The sequence below is a fragment of the Buteo buteo genome, chromosome 11 (assembly GCF_964188355.1).
Source record: "Buteo buteo chromosome 11, bButBut1.hap1.1, whole genome shotgun sequence".
Classification (NCBI taxonomy): domain Eukaryota; kingdom Metazoa; phylum Chordata; class Aves; order Accipitriformes; family Accipitridae; genus Buteo; species Buteo buteo.
Window position 1 is genome coordinate 12,290,734 of NC_134181.1, and position 17,312 is coordinate 12,308,045.

Sequence of the window (17,312 nt, forward strand, 5' to 3'; positions counted from 1 at the left end):
TCAGTCACAGTGTCAAAAACCCCAAACACTTACTCCTTTGATTTAACAAAAACGTATTTGGCATAATCCACAAGAAAACATTCTGTTTGATAATGATCTGTACAGTACATGATTGACTTTATAACTGCTCTACACCAACATTTGAGTTCCTCACTGAAAACCACACAAATCTGAAAAAGAAAGAACACAGCAGGTTCTTGTAAATGGAGCAAATTACAGTCAAAGTTTTTTTAGAGGCAAGAATATAGTATTTATTATACAGCCCTCAATTTTCTTTTTAAAATGCAAGGATTGCAGCTTATGTAGTTATTAAGTTCACAAGTAAGAAGATATAACCCATATAGATGCCATTATCTACTGTTATACATAGCAATATTAAAAAAAAAAAAAAAAAGATTAATGCATATCTTGGGTACTTCACCCCCGAACAAATGCAAATAACAGATTATTTCTATCTACACAATATAGCAATGATTTTACCTGGCCTTCTTCTACTGTTAGTGGTTTTACTTCATCCACATCTTTAAAAGATTTGTCATAGAACTGATTCATTTCAGCATTCAGGTTTTTATATTCGATTTCATCGACTATGTAAGGCCCACATCCTTTCATAGTAACCCAAAAGCAACCTGGATCTTCAATCTGAGGCAAGGGGTAGATAACAGTAATGAATACTATTAGCTCCTGCTAAAATGTTAGGATGTTTTTAAAAACATCTGAGCAGCAGATATAACAATAAAACTTAAAATCTTTAGCGAGGCACCTTAAACATTATGGTAACTCATACTTAGCATACAGAATGTTAACAAGCAAAAAAATCATTCGATTTCAGAATATTAGTTCATTAAATGACTTCTCAGCTTGTAAGTTTCTTTAGCACTAAAAAGTTGGTTAAACCAAACAGTGGGTAAAGTGCAAAGGCGTAAAGCTTTATTTACTTCCATATTATCTTCAAGAAGTATATATAAAAAAACCCAAACGCACAACAAACCCCACCAATGGGTTTTTCTTCATGCTTGGAGAGTCTATAAGAGTCAGTTTCTTTAAAACAGGGTTGTATCTTTCTGCTCAGCCTTTGTAAACCTTTATATCCCAGTCTTTCAGCTCATCTGGGTCCCCAGTTGTTGTGGGTTAATCCTAGTAGGCAGCTAAACACCACACCACTGCTTTCTCACTCCCCTGCAGAGGGATGACTGAGAGAATTGGAAGGGTACAAGTGAGAAAACTCATGGGTTGACATAAAAACAGCTGAATAGGTAAAGCAAAAGCTGCACATGCAAGCAAAATAAGGAATGCATTCATTGTTTCCCATTGGCAGGCAGATGTTCAGCCATCTCCACGAAAACAGGTCTTCATCATGCATAATGCTGACTCGGGAAGACAAATTCAATAAACGCAGACGTTCCCTTTTCCTCCTCCTTCCCTGCAGCTTTTATTGCCGAGCATGACGTCATATGGTATGGAAAATCCCTTTGGTCAGCTGGGGTCAGCTGTCCTGGCCATATTCTGGGAAGACAATTTTCCCATGATCTCTTATGGAATTCAGTAGAATCTAGTACTATACTACACTCTATTTATGTTGCACATCTTCCATTTTTTATTTTAACTGCATCCCTACTAACCTCTTTTGAAACAAAACCAACACAAACGCCTAAAAGAAATGACAAAACATATATAATCCATATATGAACCTACACATGTAAAAAATTGTTTCTGAATGGAAATAGAGTCATCATCTTATTTGTAAATCTGACTTCCAGAGTAGCATTGAAATAAATAGCAATCCTTTAAACTTTAAAAAACACCAGCATACCTCCAATAGCAAGACTTCCATTCTTCTCAGCTTAAGTGTCTCAACGCTACTGTAAAAGAACAGCAAACATTTGATTAACTGTTTTCAGAGGTGTCATTTATTTGAAGCATGTCTAAAGAGTGTACATCTAATGCAAGCCTATAGATTTTTTACTACTTGTCTCAGGAGTATTAGTCTAGGCAACTGATTTACACTTATCAAAGGGTTCAAGCCAGCCTTCCTAATGAGGCACTATATTAAAGTCTAATTCACATTTGCCATCCACACTTATTTACACACAACCACATCAATTTTTAGTACCCCAAAACGTATCTGTTATCCTCAACCTACTTACAGTATATAGCTGCTTATCTTACATTCAAAGACCAACAAAAATAGGCTGATTGAAGAAAAGGGCTGCTACAGTCTATCTGCAAGACTAAACCAACAGAAACAACAGAGGGAAGTGTTTACATCATTAAAAAACCCTAAATCTAACACAAAAGAAGAGTCCCAACCTTAGCAAACAATTTTAGCATAACAGGGATTTTTACCAGTATTTCATGTTACATTCATCTGCAACGGTACATATCATACCTAAGCATTACAATGGAATAATATGGACTGAAGTAATTTGCATTTCATTTTGGCACAAACCAGCACATCACAATATCATCACTGAAGCGTCTAGCTTACCACTTAAGAAAATTCACAGTGGAAACGGGTGCCTAATAAAATGTTTTGGGAAAGGAAAGTCAAGACATTGGCCTTCCACTTCCAAAGGTAGTGTTGAACAAGTCAGCACAAAATAAGAAACAATACAGCTACACTGTGGTCATAACTAGCAACATGCTTTGCTAATAGATGGTACTAATGATTCCCAGTTTGACATTACAATTAAACAGCTGAAGTTATTTTAGAAGCTTTACTTAATATCATGATATAAGCATATGATACAAGTTACACAGAAGTCTCTTAACACTGCACTACAATATACTACAACACAAGATACATAGTGCTGCCTTAGACACTTAAAAAATACACACTTTGGTTTCAGGAATAACACGTGAGAGGCATAAATAACCTCTCCTAATCTCTCAGTTTAAGTCATACAAAACTAATAAACGACTTACCAAAGCAACAAGGATAAGGCACACCCACATAAAAGGCTAGATCCCCAATATGTTCCCAATAACACCATACCCACTTTGTCATTGAGAACTAAATGAGAGCACAAGTGCTTGCTCAAATCCCACACCCAACACTAAGGATACTTAATTTGTAAAGATGCAAGAGATCACTAAACACCTCTCCAACAACACAAGTCTGACACAAACAATCCCAGAAAAAACAACCAACTCGCTATCCCAGGCTCTCTCCCTCTAGTCAGTCTTAATCCTACTAAAACCGTCACGTTTAATAGGCACAGTACAAGGAAAGAAGACTACAATAAAAAAAAGTAAGGACTATTAAGAAACTATGGGTTTTTATTTTACAGGTCCCCCCCCCGTTCTACTTTAGTTTCACTCTGTCCCGCGTAAAAACAAACCCGCTAACCTTAGTCACCAACACCACAACGTCCATAGACGCCCACGCACAAACCCATACACGGTCCCCACTGCTCTCTTGAGAAGCTTCCAGAGGCAGCCGGCCCTCCCGCCTCCAAAATCACACGCCGTGCGCATGCGTACGCAGGCCGCAGACTACAATTAGGCGGTGCGCGCCCTCAGGGCACCGCCTTGCGTTTGCTGCGCAGGCGCCCTATGGTGCTGAGGTGATGCTGGGTGGTTGGCGGCGGCAAGGAAGTGCGTTCTCGGAGCGCTTTGAAAGCCCTGTAGTGGCGCGTTCTCGACTCTTTAAGTGTATTATTGTGGGAAATGAGCCTTAAGTGAGAGTCTTGTCTTTCTGCTGTGCCTGCTCCGCCTCGGGGGGGCAAGACTCGCCGTGCAGCACTGGTGGTGCCTCAGGCTGAGGAGGGAGGGGGCCCGCCAAGAACGCGGTGGAGCCGCTGGAAGGCAGTGGGCTGGAGTTGTTCGTGTCAGCGGTGGTGTGTTCTCCAGGCAGGGTTGCATCCCGCACTGTGAGGCGGTAGCGGCCAAAGCTGAAGTAGAGCGTATTCTTGAAATGTTTGTAAAAGTAGGCAGGTGGGGAGAAAGGACCTGGCGCTTCTCTATTGGTGTTCAGCTATGCTACTTAAGTATATACATAAGCGCAACAGAAAACAGCTGTTGTAAGTGTCCCATAGCATTTAGGCCTTAAAGAAAATGTTACTTTGCTCTAGCATCTCAAGCTCTGTGATAAAGCAGCTACTTCTTTTTTTTTTTCTTTTTTTAAATTCACTCTGTTGCATAGTACCATTTCCATTCAGGCTTTAAAAAAAAAAAGTATTTCAGGCCTGGTTTAGTTTTGCACAAGGCTGCATAGACAAGGTGGCAGCCCAAGAGAAGGGGATGAAACATGCAGCAGGGAATAAAGCCCACCTCTTTGAGCAGAAGCCCATACTTAAGAGTGGCTCAATATTTTGAAACTACAGCTTTAATCATCAATATTTTTAACATACTATTAAAGGATGTTTGCTGTATGTAAATTCTAAACCACTTCTGCTTCCATTTAATGACTGTCATCACTTTCTAGATAAAATAGTATATTTTTCTTACTTTTTTTGTTACTTTTGTCTTTTGTCCTTCAAGCTCCCCCTGCTGGACCATTTTCCTTTTGTGGGTGGAAAAAAGTTATAGGAGACAGTCAAAGATGGGAGAGGCAGACTGTTCACTTAAGATACGGATTTAGTATTGAAATAGCTGTTTTTGACACACAGCAAAATTTATATTAGAATTAAAGGTATAATGTACAGCAACATGCAGATTATGCATGTAAAATGTTCTGTATGAATCTAACATGCAGTAAAAAGTTCTGTAAGAATCTAACCTGTATCTAGGTTGCTGAATGATTTATTTTTTTCCTAAAAATACTCTCTCCCAATAGCTGCTTTCTACCACAAAAGTAAACTGGTAGAACAACCATAAGGTACAGAACAATAAAAAATAATCAAGGAAGCTCCCCAGCAACTATAAAAGACTATATTGCAAAATCAAAGCAGTTGCAGATTACATAATTTCTCTATTTTCTGGTTTTTTTTTTTTTAAAATATATATTGTTTTGTATATTTGAATTTATGATCTCAAGGAATATGGGTCAGAAGAAGAGTAAAGTGAAGACCCTGAATTTTAGGAGAGTGAACTTTCAGCTCTTTTAAGGAGAGAGCCCCTGGGAAACTGCCCTCAGTGATAAAGGACCAGAAGAGAGCTAGCAGCTCTTTAAGGATGTTTTTCTTAAAGTACAAAAGCTCTTGATTCCCCTGAGTAAGAAATCAGGTAAGGAGGGCAGGAGACCAGCATAGCTGAGTAAGGCCCTTCTGGTCAATCTGAAGTGTGAGAAAGAAATGCATGGGCACTGGAAGCAGGAATATATATCCATGGGGAAGAATGTAGGGATGCTGCCTGGGTATATGGGAATGGGATCAGGAGAGCTAAGGCACAGCTGGAGCTGAATTTGGCAAGGGATATGAAGAAGGATAAAGACTCCTACAGGTATGTTGATTGGAAAAGAAGGACTTGAGAAAATGTATACACTCCCACCCCCCTGATAAATAAGATGGGAGATCTAATGACAACCCACATGGAGAAGGCTGAGGTACTCAACAGGTTTTTTGCCTCGGTTTTCACTGGCAGTCACTTTTCCCACATCTCTCAAGTCCCTGAACCTCAAGGTAGGGAGTGGGGGAATGCTGTTGTAGGAGAAGACCAAGTTCAAGACCATCTGATGAACCTGAACATAGGAAGTCTATGGGACCTGACAAGATGCATCCCAGGGCCCTGAGGGAACTGGCAGGTGCAGTTGCTAAGCCACTCTCCATCATATTTCAAAAGTTGTGGCAATCAGGCGAAGTCCCCAGTGACTGGAGAAAAGGGAATATCACACCCATTTTTAAAAAGGAGGACCCTGGTAACTACAGACCGGTCAGCCTCACCTCTGTGCCTGGTAAGAGCATGTAACAGATTCTCCTGGAAGCTATGTTGAAGCATATGGAAGGCAGGGAGGTGATTGGAGACAGCCCATGTACCTTCACCAAGGGCAAATAGTGCCTGACTAATCCTAGTGGCCTTCTGCAATGGAATGACTTCATCAGTGGACAAAGGAAGAGCAACCTAGAGTTCTCTAAGGCCTTTGACAAGGTCCCTTACAACATTCTTGCCTCTAAACTGGAGAGAGGTGGATTTGATGGATGGGCTATTAGATGCGTAAAGAATTAGCTGGATGGCCACATCCAGAGACTTACAGTTAATGGCTCAATGTCCAAAGGGAAACTAGTAATGAGTGGTGGCCCTCAAGGGCAGGTACTGGGATCAATACTGTTTACTATCTTCAATAATGACATAGATAGTAGGATTGAATGTACCCTCAGCAAGTTTGCAGATGACACCAAGCTGAGTAGTACAGTTGGTATGCTAGAGGGAAGGGGTGCTGTCTGGAAGGACATTGATGGGTGTGAGAAATGGGCCCATGTGAAACTTGTGAAGTTAAACAAGGTCAAGTGCAAGCTCCTGTGCCTGGCCTGGGGTAATCACCAGTATCAGTACAGACTGGGGAATGAAGCGGTTGAGAGCAACCCTGCAGAGAAGGACTTGGGTGTACTGGTGGATGAAAAATTGTACATAAGCTGGCAATGTCCACTTGCAGCCCAGGAAGCCTGTCGTATCCTGGGCTGCATACATGGGAAGTGATTTTCCCCCTCTTCTCTGCTCTTGTGAGACCCCACCTGAAGTACTGTCCAGCTCTTGAGTCCCCAATACAACAAAGACATGGACCTGATTGAGTGGGTCCAGAGGAGGGCCATGAAAATGGACAGAGGGCTGGAGCACCTCTACTGTGAAGAGAGGCTGAGAGAGTTGGGGATGTTTGGCCTGAAGAAAAGATTTTGGGGAGACCTTATGTTGCCCTTCAATACTTAAAGGGGGCTTATAAGAAAGATAGAGACTTTTTACCAGGACCTGTAGTGGCTGCACAAGGAGTATGGTTTTAAACTGAAAAAGAGTAGATTTAGATTGGGTATATGGAAGAAATTTTTTACAGTGAGGGTGGTGAGACGCTGGAACAGGTTGCCCAGAGAAGTTGTGGATGTCCTATCACCAGAAGTGTTCAAGGTCAGGTTGGATGAGGCTTTGAGCAATGTGATCTAGCAAAAGATGTCCCTGCCCATGTCAGAGGTGTTGGGTTAGGTGATCTTTAAAAGGTCCCTTCCAACCCAAACAGTTCTATGATTCTGTTGCCAATTATCACAGCGTATTTTTTTTAAGCCTCTGTCTGCAGAACAGAACAGTTTACTATTGTTGCTACACAACTAGTTTTGCAAGTGTTTCTCTGTCCCCCTTTCCTGGGCTGACCGAATAACCTTAACTTGCTGCATTATTGTCTACCAGCTCAAAATAAGGAAGGTGAAAGACACAGAAGGTGAAAGAGAGCCCAACCATCACAAGAGCTTTTATCAATGCTGCATCTTGTTAGATTTGTGTATCTTTTCATCGTAACTTGTAAAACAGCCTAGCGATTACTCAGATGACTTATTTTGCCCATTATGAATAAATAACTGAATCATTTTGAAGCCAAGATATTTGTTTCTATAGACACCACAAATATGATCATAGGCATGCCTTTCCCTCTTGTCTTCCTAGTACTACAGTGGCCAGTGTTAATCTCAAAAAGCTAAAAATCATGTAAGACAGCAATACGGGTACTTCCTTTGCTTCCTCTACTCTCCATTTTAATTTTCATGTTGTCTTCATGTTCAGAAGAGTTAGAATATTCTGAAGGCGATACTATACTGCATAATATACAGTATACATAATATACTGCTTCACATGATCCATGTTTAGCAGAGGTATACAAATTTCAACAAGGTCTGCAAAACCAAGTATAGTCTGAGCATGTTCAGAGACGAGAAAGACACACTTTTTTCCAATCCAAATGAAAGCGACAAACCAATTCAATTGAATTAATTTAATTTCAATTTAATAAAAATACTGCAGAAGATTTTAATTTAAATACAGAACAAAAGCTGAAACAAAGTTTTCTGAACAACTTTACTGGCTAGTCTCATGTCATCATTCATTCTTCTTCCAGATAAAGAAGTATTTACATCACTGAACCATTTACTCCACTTTTTGCACAAAAAAGACAAACCCAACCAAAAATCCCAAACAAAAAAAAGCAAGTAGCAATCCTTCCTCTGAAGTTCTTAAATCTCAGATATATTTAGTAAAGTAGCTGAAAAGCAGAATGTGGGATGTTGAAATATGGAAGTGGGTATTTCCCAGGTAGTACATTATTCCCTGAAGTTGTTGGTGTCTTTTTGTAGCCAAACAATTTATTTTTCTATTTTTAAATTGCTAACAACTTGAAGATAAAAATTATCATGAATAAAAAGGAAGTGGAGAATGCAATATGAGAGATTACTTAGTTTGTCTAAATTATCTCTACATTTGAAAATTGTAAAGTTTTTAATAGATTACCATTAGTAGAAAAAATTTAGGTATAATGAATATAAACACTAACTTTATAATAATTTTTTTAAGTTAATTTTAGCTAATAAATACATATATAAACATACACTGGTTTTCCCAAAAATGAAAGAGAGAATAGACTGGGAGGTGTCAGCAGATATGGAATGGGAGATTTCATTCATTCCTAGACACACATTACAGTTGACTAATGGATAACTTTGGGAAGCATGGTAAAAGAATTGATCAACTCAAAACATACTTGTTCTGAACATTATGTATACTTAAATTTTCAGTGAGAAAAGGACCTGTCTGACCCAACAGACTAGTGTTGCAGCATATTCTGCAATTAGTATGTAAGTAGAATAAGGTGGTAATGGCTCAGTATAATTACCATCAAATTGCATTTAAATTAATCAATAATTAAGTTGATGGTTATGTTAAATTTTCAGTAGCCTCTAAACATTGTAACTGGCACAACTGTGCTGTTGCAAAGACTCAAAATGCTTTGGCAGGACAAAGGAATATTTTCCTGACTATTTGGCAATAGTTAGAAAGGACCAAAACCACAGTGAATATGTAGGTAACTAAAAATATTGTAGCTTTAATTCAAACAGATACTATAATCTGCTATTGTAATCTGAACAATCTGAGTTTATCATCAATGGATTAATATGTTTATATTTTGCTTGAATATTAACATAGAGAGCAAGATTGTTGATGTTTTTTATTACTATCCTGTGAAATACACTACCCTCTTTCATAACATCTTCAACCTTCTTATCTGTTGACATGATTATTTTCTTTTCTCCTGTATAATCTGGATCTTCTGGATATAACTCATCTCCTGGGGGCAGAAAAAAGTTTTAGTTATACATTCCCTACCTTATTTTTCAGCCTTTTGATTGAGTGACACTAGCAGTTTTAATATTTATCAGGACATGAAACTCAGTGGGAATGTATTTTACAATACAAAAGCAAATTGCCTCAGATTCAAAGACACAGCCATAAATTTCTGAAGTATCTGTCAGTGACGCTGTAGCGCACATTTGAGGTGTTGATTTGAATGTTCTAGTGTTCCTGATAATACTAATATGTGATTATAATCACAGCCTGGTCAGATATGAGTTTATATAATAGGCGGAGAACACGACAAATACTTTTCCAAGTGTATAAAGATAGGTAACAGTAGGACTAATAGAAACTGTTACTTTGTTCAGTTTTGTTGAAGAAAACAGTGTTTTCATTCATATAAATGCATGTTACTCTTGTGCAAGAGTGCTAATATACCACAAATACAGTAGTTCTAGAGGTCAGTTGTGACCAAAAAAAGACAGGAGAAAGCATAATGAAAATCAAATAAAGAAGCAGAACATAACAAATAGTAGATGCAACTTTTCTTAAGGAGAAGGCAAGAATGTACCTCATTATGAAATGAGAGAGACTTAAGTAGGAGAAAGGGCAGGAGGAAAATTAATTAGCGCATCTTTTTACATCACTGCCCTATGACTACAACTGTGAAAACTGATACTGCAGCTGTGCTTGATCCACTTGCCCTTACAAATAGATAACTGAAGTAAATGAGAATTCCAAATGAAAAGGACTAAATAGGAGGAGTTCTAATACATCCTTCAGATTAAAAAAAAAAGTTTAAATGCTAGAATCTCCTTATAAATAAATATATTTATGACAACCATGTGAGACAATGAGATGATGAGTAAGTACAGAAATAACTATGCTGTCTGATTCAGTAGCTTGTCTCTGACAGTAGCCAATCAACTGGATCAAAGGAGGAAGCCAAACAGTAGAAAAAGCATGCAGTAACTTGACTTAAAAGAATGTTTGCCTTACAGTTATAGACTGGTTTATGTCATGTGGTTTGAGTATGTAACAATTTCCAAGCTTTTATATATTTAAAAGGACCTTCATCTGTTTTCTTACCTGGCAATAGCTCAATGTTGCCATCTGAAGCAGTTAACATCACAGGCATCCAACGTTCACATCCCTCCAGAGCTCGATCAGAGCTGAACTTGTGTAACTCACGGAATGAAGAGAAGTTGCACAGCCTACACAGTTCATAGAACTGAGGTGGAGGAAACCATATTTCTTGAGACTTAAAGCGTTCAATGGCTTCTGGAGGTGATGACCACTGTAAGATGAAAACAAGCCTTGAAATAATAGTTTAATCAGCAGACTGAAAGTATCAGTAACTGTAAAAAACCATTAGCAAGGAAGTCTTTACAGAAAAAGAGCTTGAAACAGTCCAAATTTTCTAAACAAATAAAAACTATGTATAAACTATACCAAAATAAGAACAAAAATAAATTTTTAAAAATTGAAAAAAACCATAATAGTGTCATGGTTTAACCCCAGCCGGCACCTAAACACCACATAGCTGCTCACTCACTCCTCCCCCCTCCCAGTGGGACGGGGAGGAGAATTGGTGGGGGGAGCAGAAAGGAAGTAAAACTTGTGGGCTGAGGTAACAGTTTAATAACTAAAATAAAATATAACAATGATAAAATACAATAATTGTAATGAAAGGGAATATAACAAAAAAAAAAAGGAGAAATAAAATTCAAGAAAAGACAAGTGATGCACAAAGCAGTTGCTCACCACCTGCTGACTGATGCCTGAGCAGCAATTTGCCCCTCCTGGCCAACTCCCCCAGTTTATATACTGAGCATGACGTTCTACGGTATGGAAAATCCCTTTGGCTAGTTTGGGTCAGCTGTCCTGGCTATGTTCCCTCCCAGCTTCTTGTGCGCCTGCTTGCTGGCAGACCATGGGAAACTGAAAAATCCTTAACTTAAGCTAAGTGCTATGTAGCAACAGCTAAAACATCAGTGTGTTACCAACACTATTCTCACACTAAATCCAAAACACACTGTACCAGCTACTAGGAAGAAAATTAACTCTGTCCCAGCTGAAACCAGGACATAAAGCAATGTGTAAAAATTACTTTTTCCTATAAAAATCAGCAAGTTTTTATTTTACATGTAGGCATGCCAAGGTTGGAAGCTAAAACAGTCTGGTTTAGGGGCGTGACTAAAAGTCTACGGAAACAAAAGAAAACCTTAAACTCAACGTGAACTCAGTTAACAGAGGTTGCTACTGATGCTTCAAGAATTAGAAGTACCTCTAAACATCTGCTTCCTGTACACATTGTTTTCAGAGCATGAACACCCTGCTATTTGTGCTTAAACATTGTGGTGTTCTGCATGTTTACGCCATTACTAATTTCATCTCGCATGGTGAATTTGATAATATAAATGTGTGCATAAACATCTGCAGTAGATTTATGCTGTTAATTATAACAAACATGAACTCTTTTGAAGATAAGATCTCGGGTATTTTTAAATTTCTGTAGCAGGATCTGTTAAAAAAATAAATATTGAAATATCAGTAATACCAAAATTGTTAGGTAAACTTTTACAGGACCGTCTGGTTTCTCACGTACTTCTAACTTGCTTTCAAACTTCTCAGAATTCTAGAAAAACTTAGACCCTAATGTATCTGACCCTGTTTCTTCATTAAGTTTTTTACTCTTTTACCCCCTCCAATTAAAAAAAGAAGTAAAAAAAAAATAAAAATCAATATAGCCTCCAAAATGGTTTTAATAATACACTATTTCAACAAGTTTGTATGTTACTTAAAATATTCCAAATAACTCTACAAGAGACAGAAATTACTAGCAGCTCTTGCAGCCCTGGAAGACCCTGTACATACCACGTGGATCTGGCCAAGCATACTGAATGTTAAGGGTGCAATGACCATACTCCATCAGTGCTGCACGAATGGATGTATAAAAAGTGATTACTTTGAAAGATAACAGTAATCCAAGGTGAAAACGATCGGATGTGACGCATGTCCTACTCCATAAAACTTCATGTAAAATGACATTCCAGAAACACCCTCTTCTGCCAGCGGTTAGTTACGGCTGCAGGTTTGATTAAAAGGGGCAGTGGCAGTTACTGATTGGAAGGAGAGATGTACGAGGGAGAGGATGCCCGCGAAGATGAAAACTCCCTTCCCTTTTCTCACGTCTTAGGGAGCGTTATCGGGACGGCTAGAGCGCTAAGGCCTGCGTTCGACGGTTTAATCTGTACGGGAACTGGCCCGGCCGTCTCTCGGAGGCCGGGGGGTGAAGGGGAGGGAGGGCTGCGTGGGGCAGAAGCAGGGTCTCTCGTGCTTGTTGCCATCGGAGTGCTCGCCCGGCCGGCGCGGCGCGGCGCGGCACGGCACGGCCAGGAGGGCGGCGAAGCCCGGGCACCTGCTCCTGCGCCAGCCCGGCGGCCGCTCTTACCAGGAAGGCCGTCACCTCTCGGTCGTCCTGCGAGGTGAGGGGCGGCCGCCGCTCCAGGCAGCACAGGTAGAAAGCCGCGTCGTAGCGCCGGGCGCCGCGACCAGCTCTGCCGACGGGCGTCAGCCAGTTGCTCCACTCCTGCAGCGCCCAGATATTGGGGACGCAGCCCAGGTGCCGGCACAGCTGCAAGAAGCAGGCCGGGTCCTCCTGCACCCGGCGCCGCCACTCGCTCAGCTCCGCGGCGGGGGGCAAGCGCTCCGCCGGCAGCGGGGGGGCCGGCCCGCTGCCCGCCGCCGGCCCGCGCCCCGGCACCAGCAGCAGGATTCCCGCCTCCTCGAAAGTTTCCCTGATGGCGCAGATGCGGAAGGCGACTTCGCCCGGCAGCGGCGAGCCCAGCTGCTCCCGGTCGGTGGCGAAGAGCGGGGCCCGGCAGCTGCCCGGAGGCGGCGGCCGCACGAGGCCCAGCCCGCACTGAGGCGAGGCGGGCAGCAGCCCCAGCCAGTCGGCGGAGAAATCCGCCGCCTCCACCAGGCCGCCCGGGAAGACGTGGGCGCTGGGCCAGAAGCCGCTGCGGGGGCTCCGCTGCAGGAGCAGCAGCTCATAGTCAAAGGGGCCGAGCGGGGAGCGCGGCGGCCGCGCCGGCGCTCCCGCCGCCAGCAGCAGCGTGGCCGCTTCCCTCCAGTGCCGAAGCCGCGAGTTCATCTTGAGGGGCGGAGGCGGAGGAGGAGACCGACGAGGAGGCGGCGGCCGCGGCCGCGATCGGGCTGCGGGGCCGCCCGGGCACCACCGCCGCCTGGGCTCCGGGAGGAGCCACTGCAACCGTAGGCAGCGGGCGGGAAAGCCCGGCCGGCCTCGGCCGCGGCGGTCAGCGCGCACCTCCGCCGAGGGAACGGCTGGCCCGCCCAGAGACGGGGCGGGGCGGAGGCCTGTCCCGAACAGTAATGCCTCAGTCCCCATCAGCCTTAAGCCGGTAAGTAGTGTCCTCGGAGGGCAAAAGCTTAAGGAAATGCAAAGGGTTTACAGGCACAGGCCCAATGGCTGCGAGAAACGAGGCGATGGCTTTCAGTTTACTTGAAAAACTATGGCTTGGAGTAGTCTGCGCTTCCTGAGGTTTCATAGCACCGCGCGTATTTACGGCATGACAACATGTAAATGTTGAATAGCTGCCTTGGGCCCCGAAGCCTTACCCAGCCCTTACTGCTGAAGGGGCTGTAGTCACAGCCCCAGGAATCGGCACAGGGTCTGGAACCAAGGACTCTGGTCTGCCATCATAATACTGCTGCTGACCCGCCAGCTGGCCTCAGAGAAATCTCCTTATCTCAATTCCACATCAAGGCATGCTGATGACAAAAATCATTTTAGGTCTTTAATTAAACATGTCGTGCTCCAAGTTGTTTGAATTTGTTCTAGTAGACTTCAAAGGGGAGGAGTATGTAGAATTTAAATTAATTTTTATTACAGAGCTCTTCTGAGGCTTTTAAGTACTTTGTTACCCGAAAAAAAAAGATACAATCAGGCAAGATAGCAAAACCTTGAAAAAGTCCTTTGAACAGACATTTCACTTTAGGAAACATTTTGTTTTATTTCGTTAATTTAGCATTTGATTTTGATTCCTCAATCATAGACTGTTTTTTTGAATTTGTAAGGAGTTTCAGCAGAAGAAAGCTGATGGCACAGGTTGAGAAATTTTGTAAGAATGTTCTTTGCATGTAACAAGGAGAATCCTCCTCCAATTCATAATCCTTCTCTTGCTAGATTCCGTTTGGCAAATACCCACATACCTGCACGTGCCTCTCACAACTTCTCCATTTTATTTTCTATTTGTGCATGTACTTAATGCCTGTGAGATGTGGCTCACCATAACTGAAGTAATGTTTAGAGGCAATTAAACCAGTGGGATGCCGGAACATGTCAATCGACAAAACCAAAAATTCAGTCAAGGTCTACACAGACACAGCTGGGCCATAAGTTCATCCTGAGGCAAGGCTGCAGTCGGCTGAGAACAGGTCAGTCAGCCAGCTGATGATAGGAAAACAGGCAGAACACCAGCTGCAGTATAGCCAGACAATATACAAGTCTGCCCTCCTTTCCTTCCTCATGATCAAATATGCAAGCAAAACCAGGACATCTTCTAACTCTAGCTTCCTTTTTCATACTAATTTAATCATTATTACTCATCAGTGATTACCATCTCAGGCAATGGAAGCATAAAGTCCACTAGTGTGCCTGTTTCCTAGTAGAAGGCATCGTGAACCTAAAGTCATGATGTTCACCTCATTTGTTTGCCTTTTAAACTCTTAGTATAGTTACCTATTTTACTGTGTTAAGTATACATCTTGTTATGAATGTGCTTTGTCTAAAAGCTGCTTTACTGGTGAAATATTAATAAACTACTGAGGTTTTTCAAGATTTAACATCCATTGAGCTTGATGGCTGATCAAGAAGATTTAGGGTCCATTATGTCAGATCATTTCAGCATAAAGGCATTTTAAGTAGAAAGTACTCGTGTACCAATAACGAACAGCGTCATTTTCAAATCAGTTGTAATACCAGCACATATACAAAACTGTCTTACTATGGCAAAAATGCAATGTCTGATGTCCCTGGAACATTATTTCAGAACATCTTTAGGAAAATCTGGCAATAGACAATAGTGCAGATTATGTTGTTATCTTAAGTTTCTAAATGGAATGTTTTTGTATTTTTTTTTTTTTACTTAGCATAGTTTAAAGTCTCACAAATGCTAGTATGTAAAGCAGGAATATCCTGGAAAACAATTCCTCTGGTTTCACTGGTATCCACTGGTATTAAATTTAGCAGATCTAATTTCATAGGCATTCTTGCATGGGCAGTGGAAATAGAACGTGTGGCTGGCATATTCACTGCTGTTTGCAACCTCAAACACATACAGAATACCAGGACAGTTGGTAGAGAAATAGTTGTGTGGTTATAGCATTATTCATGCCCGTTTTCAGCACCCGAAGCAGTCCTTTAGGATCAAAGACAGACAAGTGCACATTAAGGCAAACACAATTCTCCAGCTGCTGCATTTTTCCACACAGTCCTGGAGTATGTAAGGCACTTCTTCCCCCCAAGAAGGATGACATTCCTTACCCGAGGGTCAGCATATTCACTCTATTGATGGCAATTTTGTAAATTCCTTTCAGTATTGTCTTACAAAGAGTAGTTCAATATATGTTCATGACAAAGCTGAAGTCATCTCATGCAAAATTCCAGGACCATATGAGCATATGTGTCTTTAATTGACCCAGTTATTTGGACTGGAGATGGCAGGACGTTCTAAGGATGAACACTCAGAAACTGAGTGGTTTTGGCACTCAGAAACTCTGAGCAAAGATCAAGGGTGCAAAGGGATGTTTTACCCCCTTCCAGTTCCCTACTAAGAAAGGCAAAAGCTAAGCGCTATTAATGTGCACGTATCTGCTCTCTCAAAGCTATAGCTAACTTGCTGGAGATGGCTCAAATGAGTATGGAAAATGTCTTAAAGCCAAACTAGATGCAAGGTTATCTATAAAGCATGATTAATTTCTTCATCTCCAGCTTAGATGAGTTCTTTCTTCAATATATTGTGCTAAAAAGCAGAGCTTATCTCACTTGTACTTAAATCTTGTATGGCGTTATGAGTGATTCAGAAGAAAGAATGGAAAATCTGAGAAAATCTGTTGCTCAGGATTGCCAATCCTAAACCAGGCATACTAGTTTATTCCATTCCTGTAGCGTAAGCATTCCAGCACAAGGGCATTCTACATTCAGATGGGCTCCAGCATTACGCTTCAAGGGCCAGTATGTAAGCTGGGAATACAGGAGACTTTAGTTTGGAGAAGTCTCCCCATAGCAGGAATTGGCTAGAGATATGTGTGACAATCAGTAAGATTTAAGAGAGAGGGTTGGAGAGTCAGAAGTCCCCTCCAGATTTAAATTATTTTTTAAAAAGTATTTTTTCTAAAAAATTAAGAATTTGCTTCTTGTATGCCAGAACATACAATTGTTAACCTAATGGACCCCAAATACTTCTGTATTTCAGGTTGTTTTCAAAAACAGGTTGTGCTGTATTGAAAAATAAACCCTTCTGAAGTGATGCAAAAGTTACATCAAATGAAACACTGTTAAGATTATTGCACTGATAATAATTCTTTGCAAGATCATATTTCAGCAATGTCGAGGCTAATTCAACATTTTTCTCTCCAGTTACTGCTTATGAGAAAAAGAAAACATTAGTTTGTTTAAAGAAAAAAAGATTCAGGTCACTAGATACATAGAAATTATTCTAAAATTAGTTTTCTGGGTTTTTTTTGTGTGTGTGATTAGAATACTTTGCAATAGAACGACTTAATTCCTTTTTGTCACATCATTGCATAAATTATTTTGCACATACAGATCAGTGCAGATCACATCACTGTAATAATTAATTTCAGATGAAAAACAAGGTCCACCATTACTTCACAATTCGGCTTACATGCTATCTTGTGAGTTGGGTGATTATACTAAGTCAGTTCTTGGTTTAATTTATATTCATCTGGTAAAAGCTTTGTCCCCATGCAGATGTAGTATCTACTCTGTCAAACAAATTGTTACAATCTCAAGTATCAAAAAGTAAAGAGATTTCACTGAGCATGTCTACTACATGTTAAACTGG

The 17,312-nt window shown here is 41.1% G+C and overlaps 2 protein-coding genes across 3 annotated transcripts in view; both read right to left on the reverse strand.

Moving 5' to 3' along the window:
- Window positions 1-805, reverse strand: part of TDRD12 (tudor domain containing 12) — a 38,210-nt gene extending 37,405 nt beyond the window's left edge. The window contains exons 1-2 of the mRNA XM_075040091.1: window positions 481-805; window positions 34-170 (exon numbers count right to left, since the gene is read on the reverse strand). Coding sequence (XP_074896192.1) covers window positions 34-170; window positions 481-612 — 269 coding nt within the window. The 5' untranslated portion in view covers window positions 613-805. The remainder of the gene's footprint in view (window positions 1-33; window positions 171-480) is intronic.
- NUDT19 (nudix hydrolase 19) lies at window positions 253-13,365 on the reverse strand. 2 transcript variants are annotated; one of them, XM_075040103.1, is made up of 4 exons: window positions 12,656-13,365; window positions 10,291-10,498; window positions 1,814-1,862; window positions 253-642 (listed from the first exon to the last, which is right to left on the reverse strand). In XM_075040103.1, the coding sequence occupies exons 1-3, from the start codon at window positions 13,355-13,357 to the stop codon at window positions 1,840-1,842; spliced, it is 933 nt and encodes a 310-aa protein (XP_074896204.1). In that variant the 5' UTR covers window positions 13,358-13,365; the 3' UTR covers window positions 253-642; window positions 1,814-1,839. The 2 variants fall into 2 exon arrangements, with proteins under 2 accessions (XP_074896204.1, XP_074896203.1); XM_075040102.1 differs by lacking the exons at window positions 253-642; window positions 1,814-1,862 and adding an exon at window positions 7,840-9,196.
- Window positions 13,366-17,312: the final 3,947 nt, after the last annotated feature.

Bases quoted from the DNA above. Each gene is read 5' to 3' on its own strand.
- NUDT19 (XM_075040102.1), bottom strand. From the start codon at position 13,357: ATGAACTCGCGGCTTCGGCACTGGAGGGAAGCGGCCACGCTGCTGCTG. The intron at 10,499-12,655 runs GTAAGAGCGGCC...TTCATCTTACAG, and splicing joins GAGAGGTGACGGCCTTCCTG to TGGTCATCACCTCCAGAAGC. The intron at 9,197-10,290 runs GTAAGAAAACAG...TTCTGCCCCCAG, and splicing joins CAACATTGAGCTATTGCCAG to GAGATGAGTTATATCCAGAA.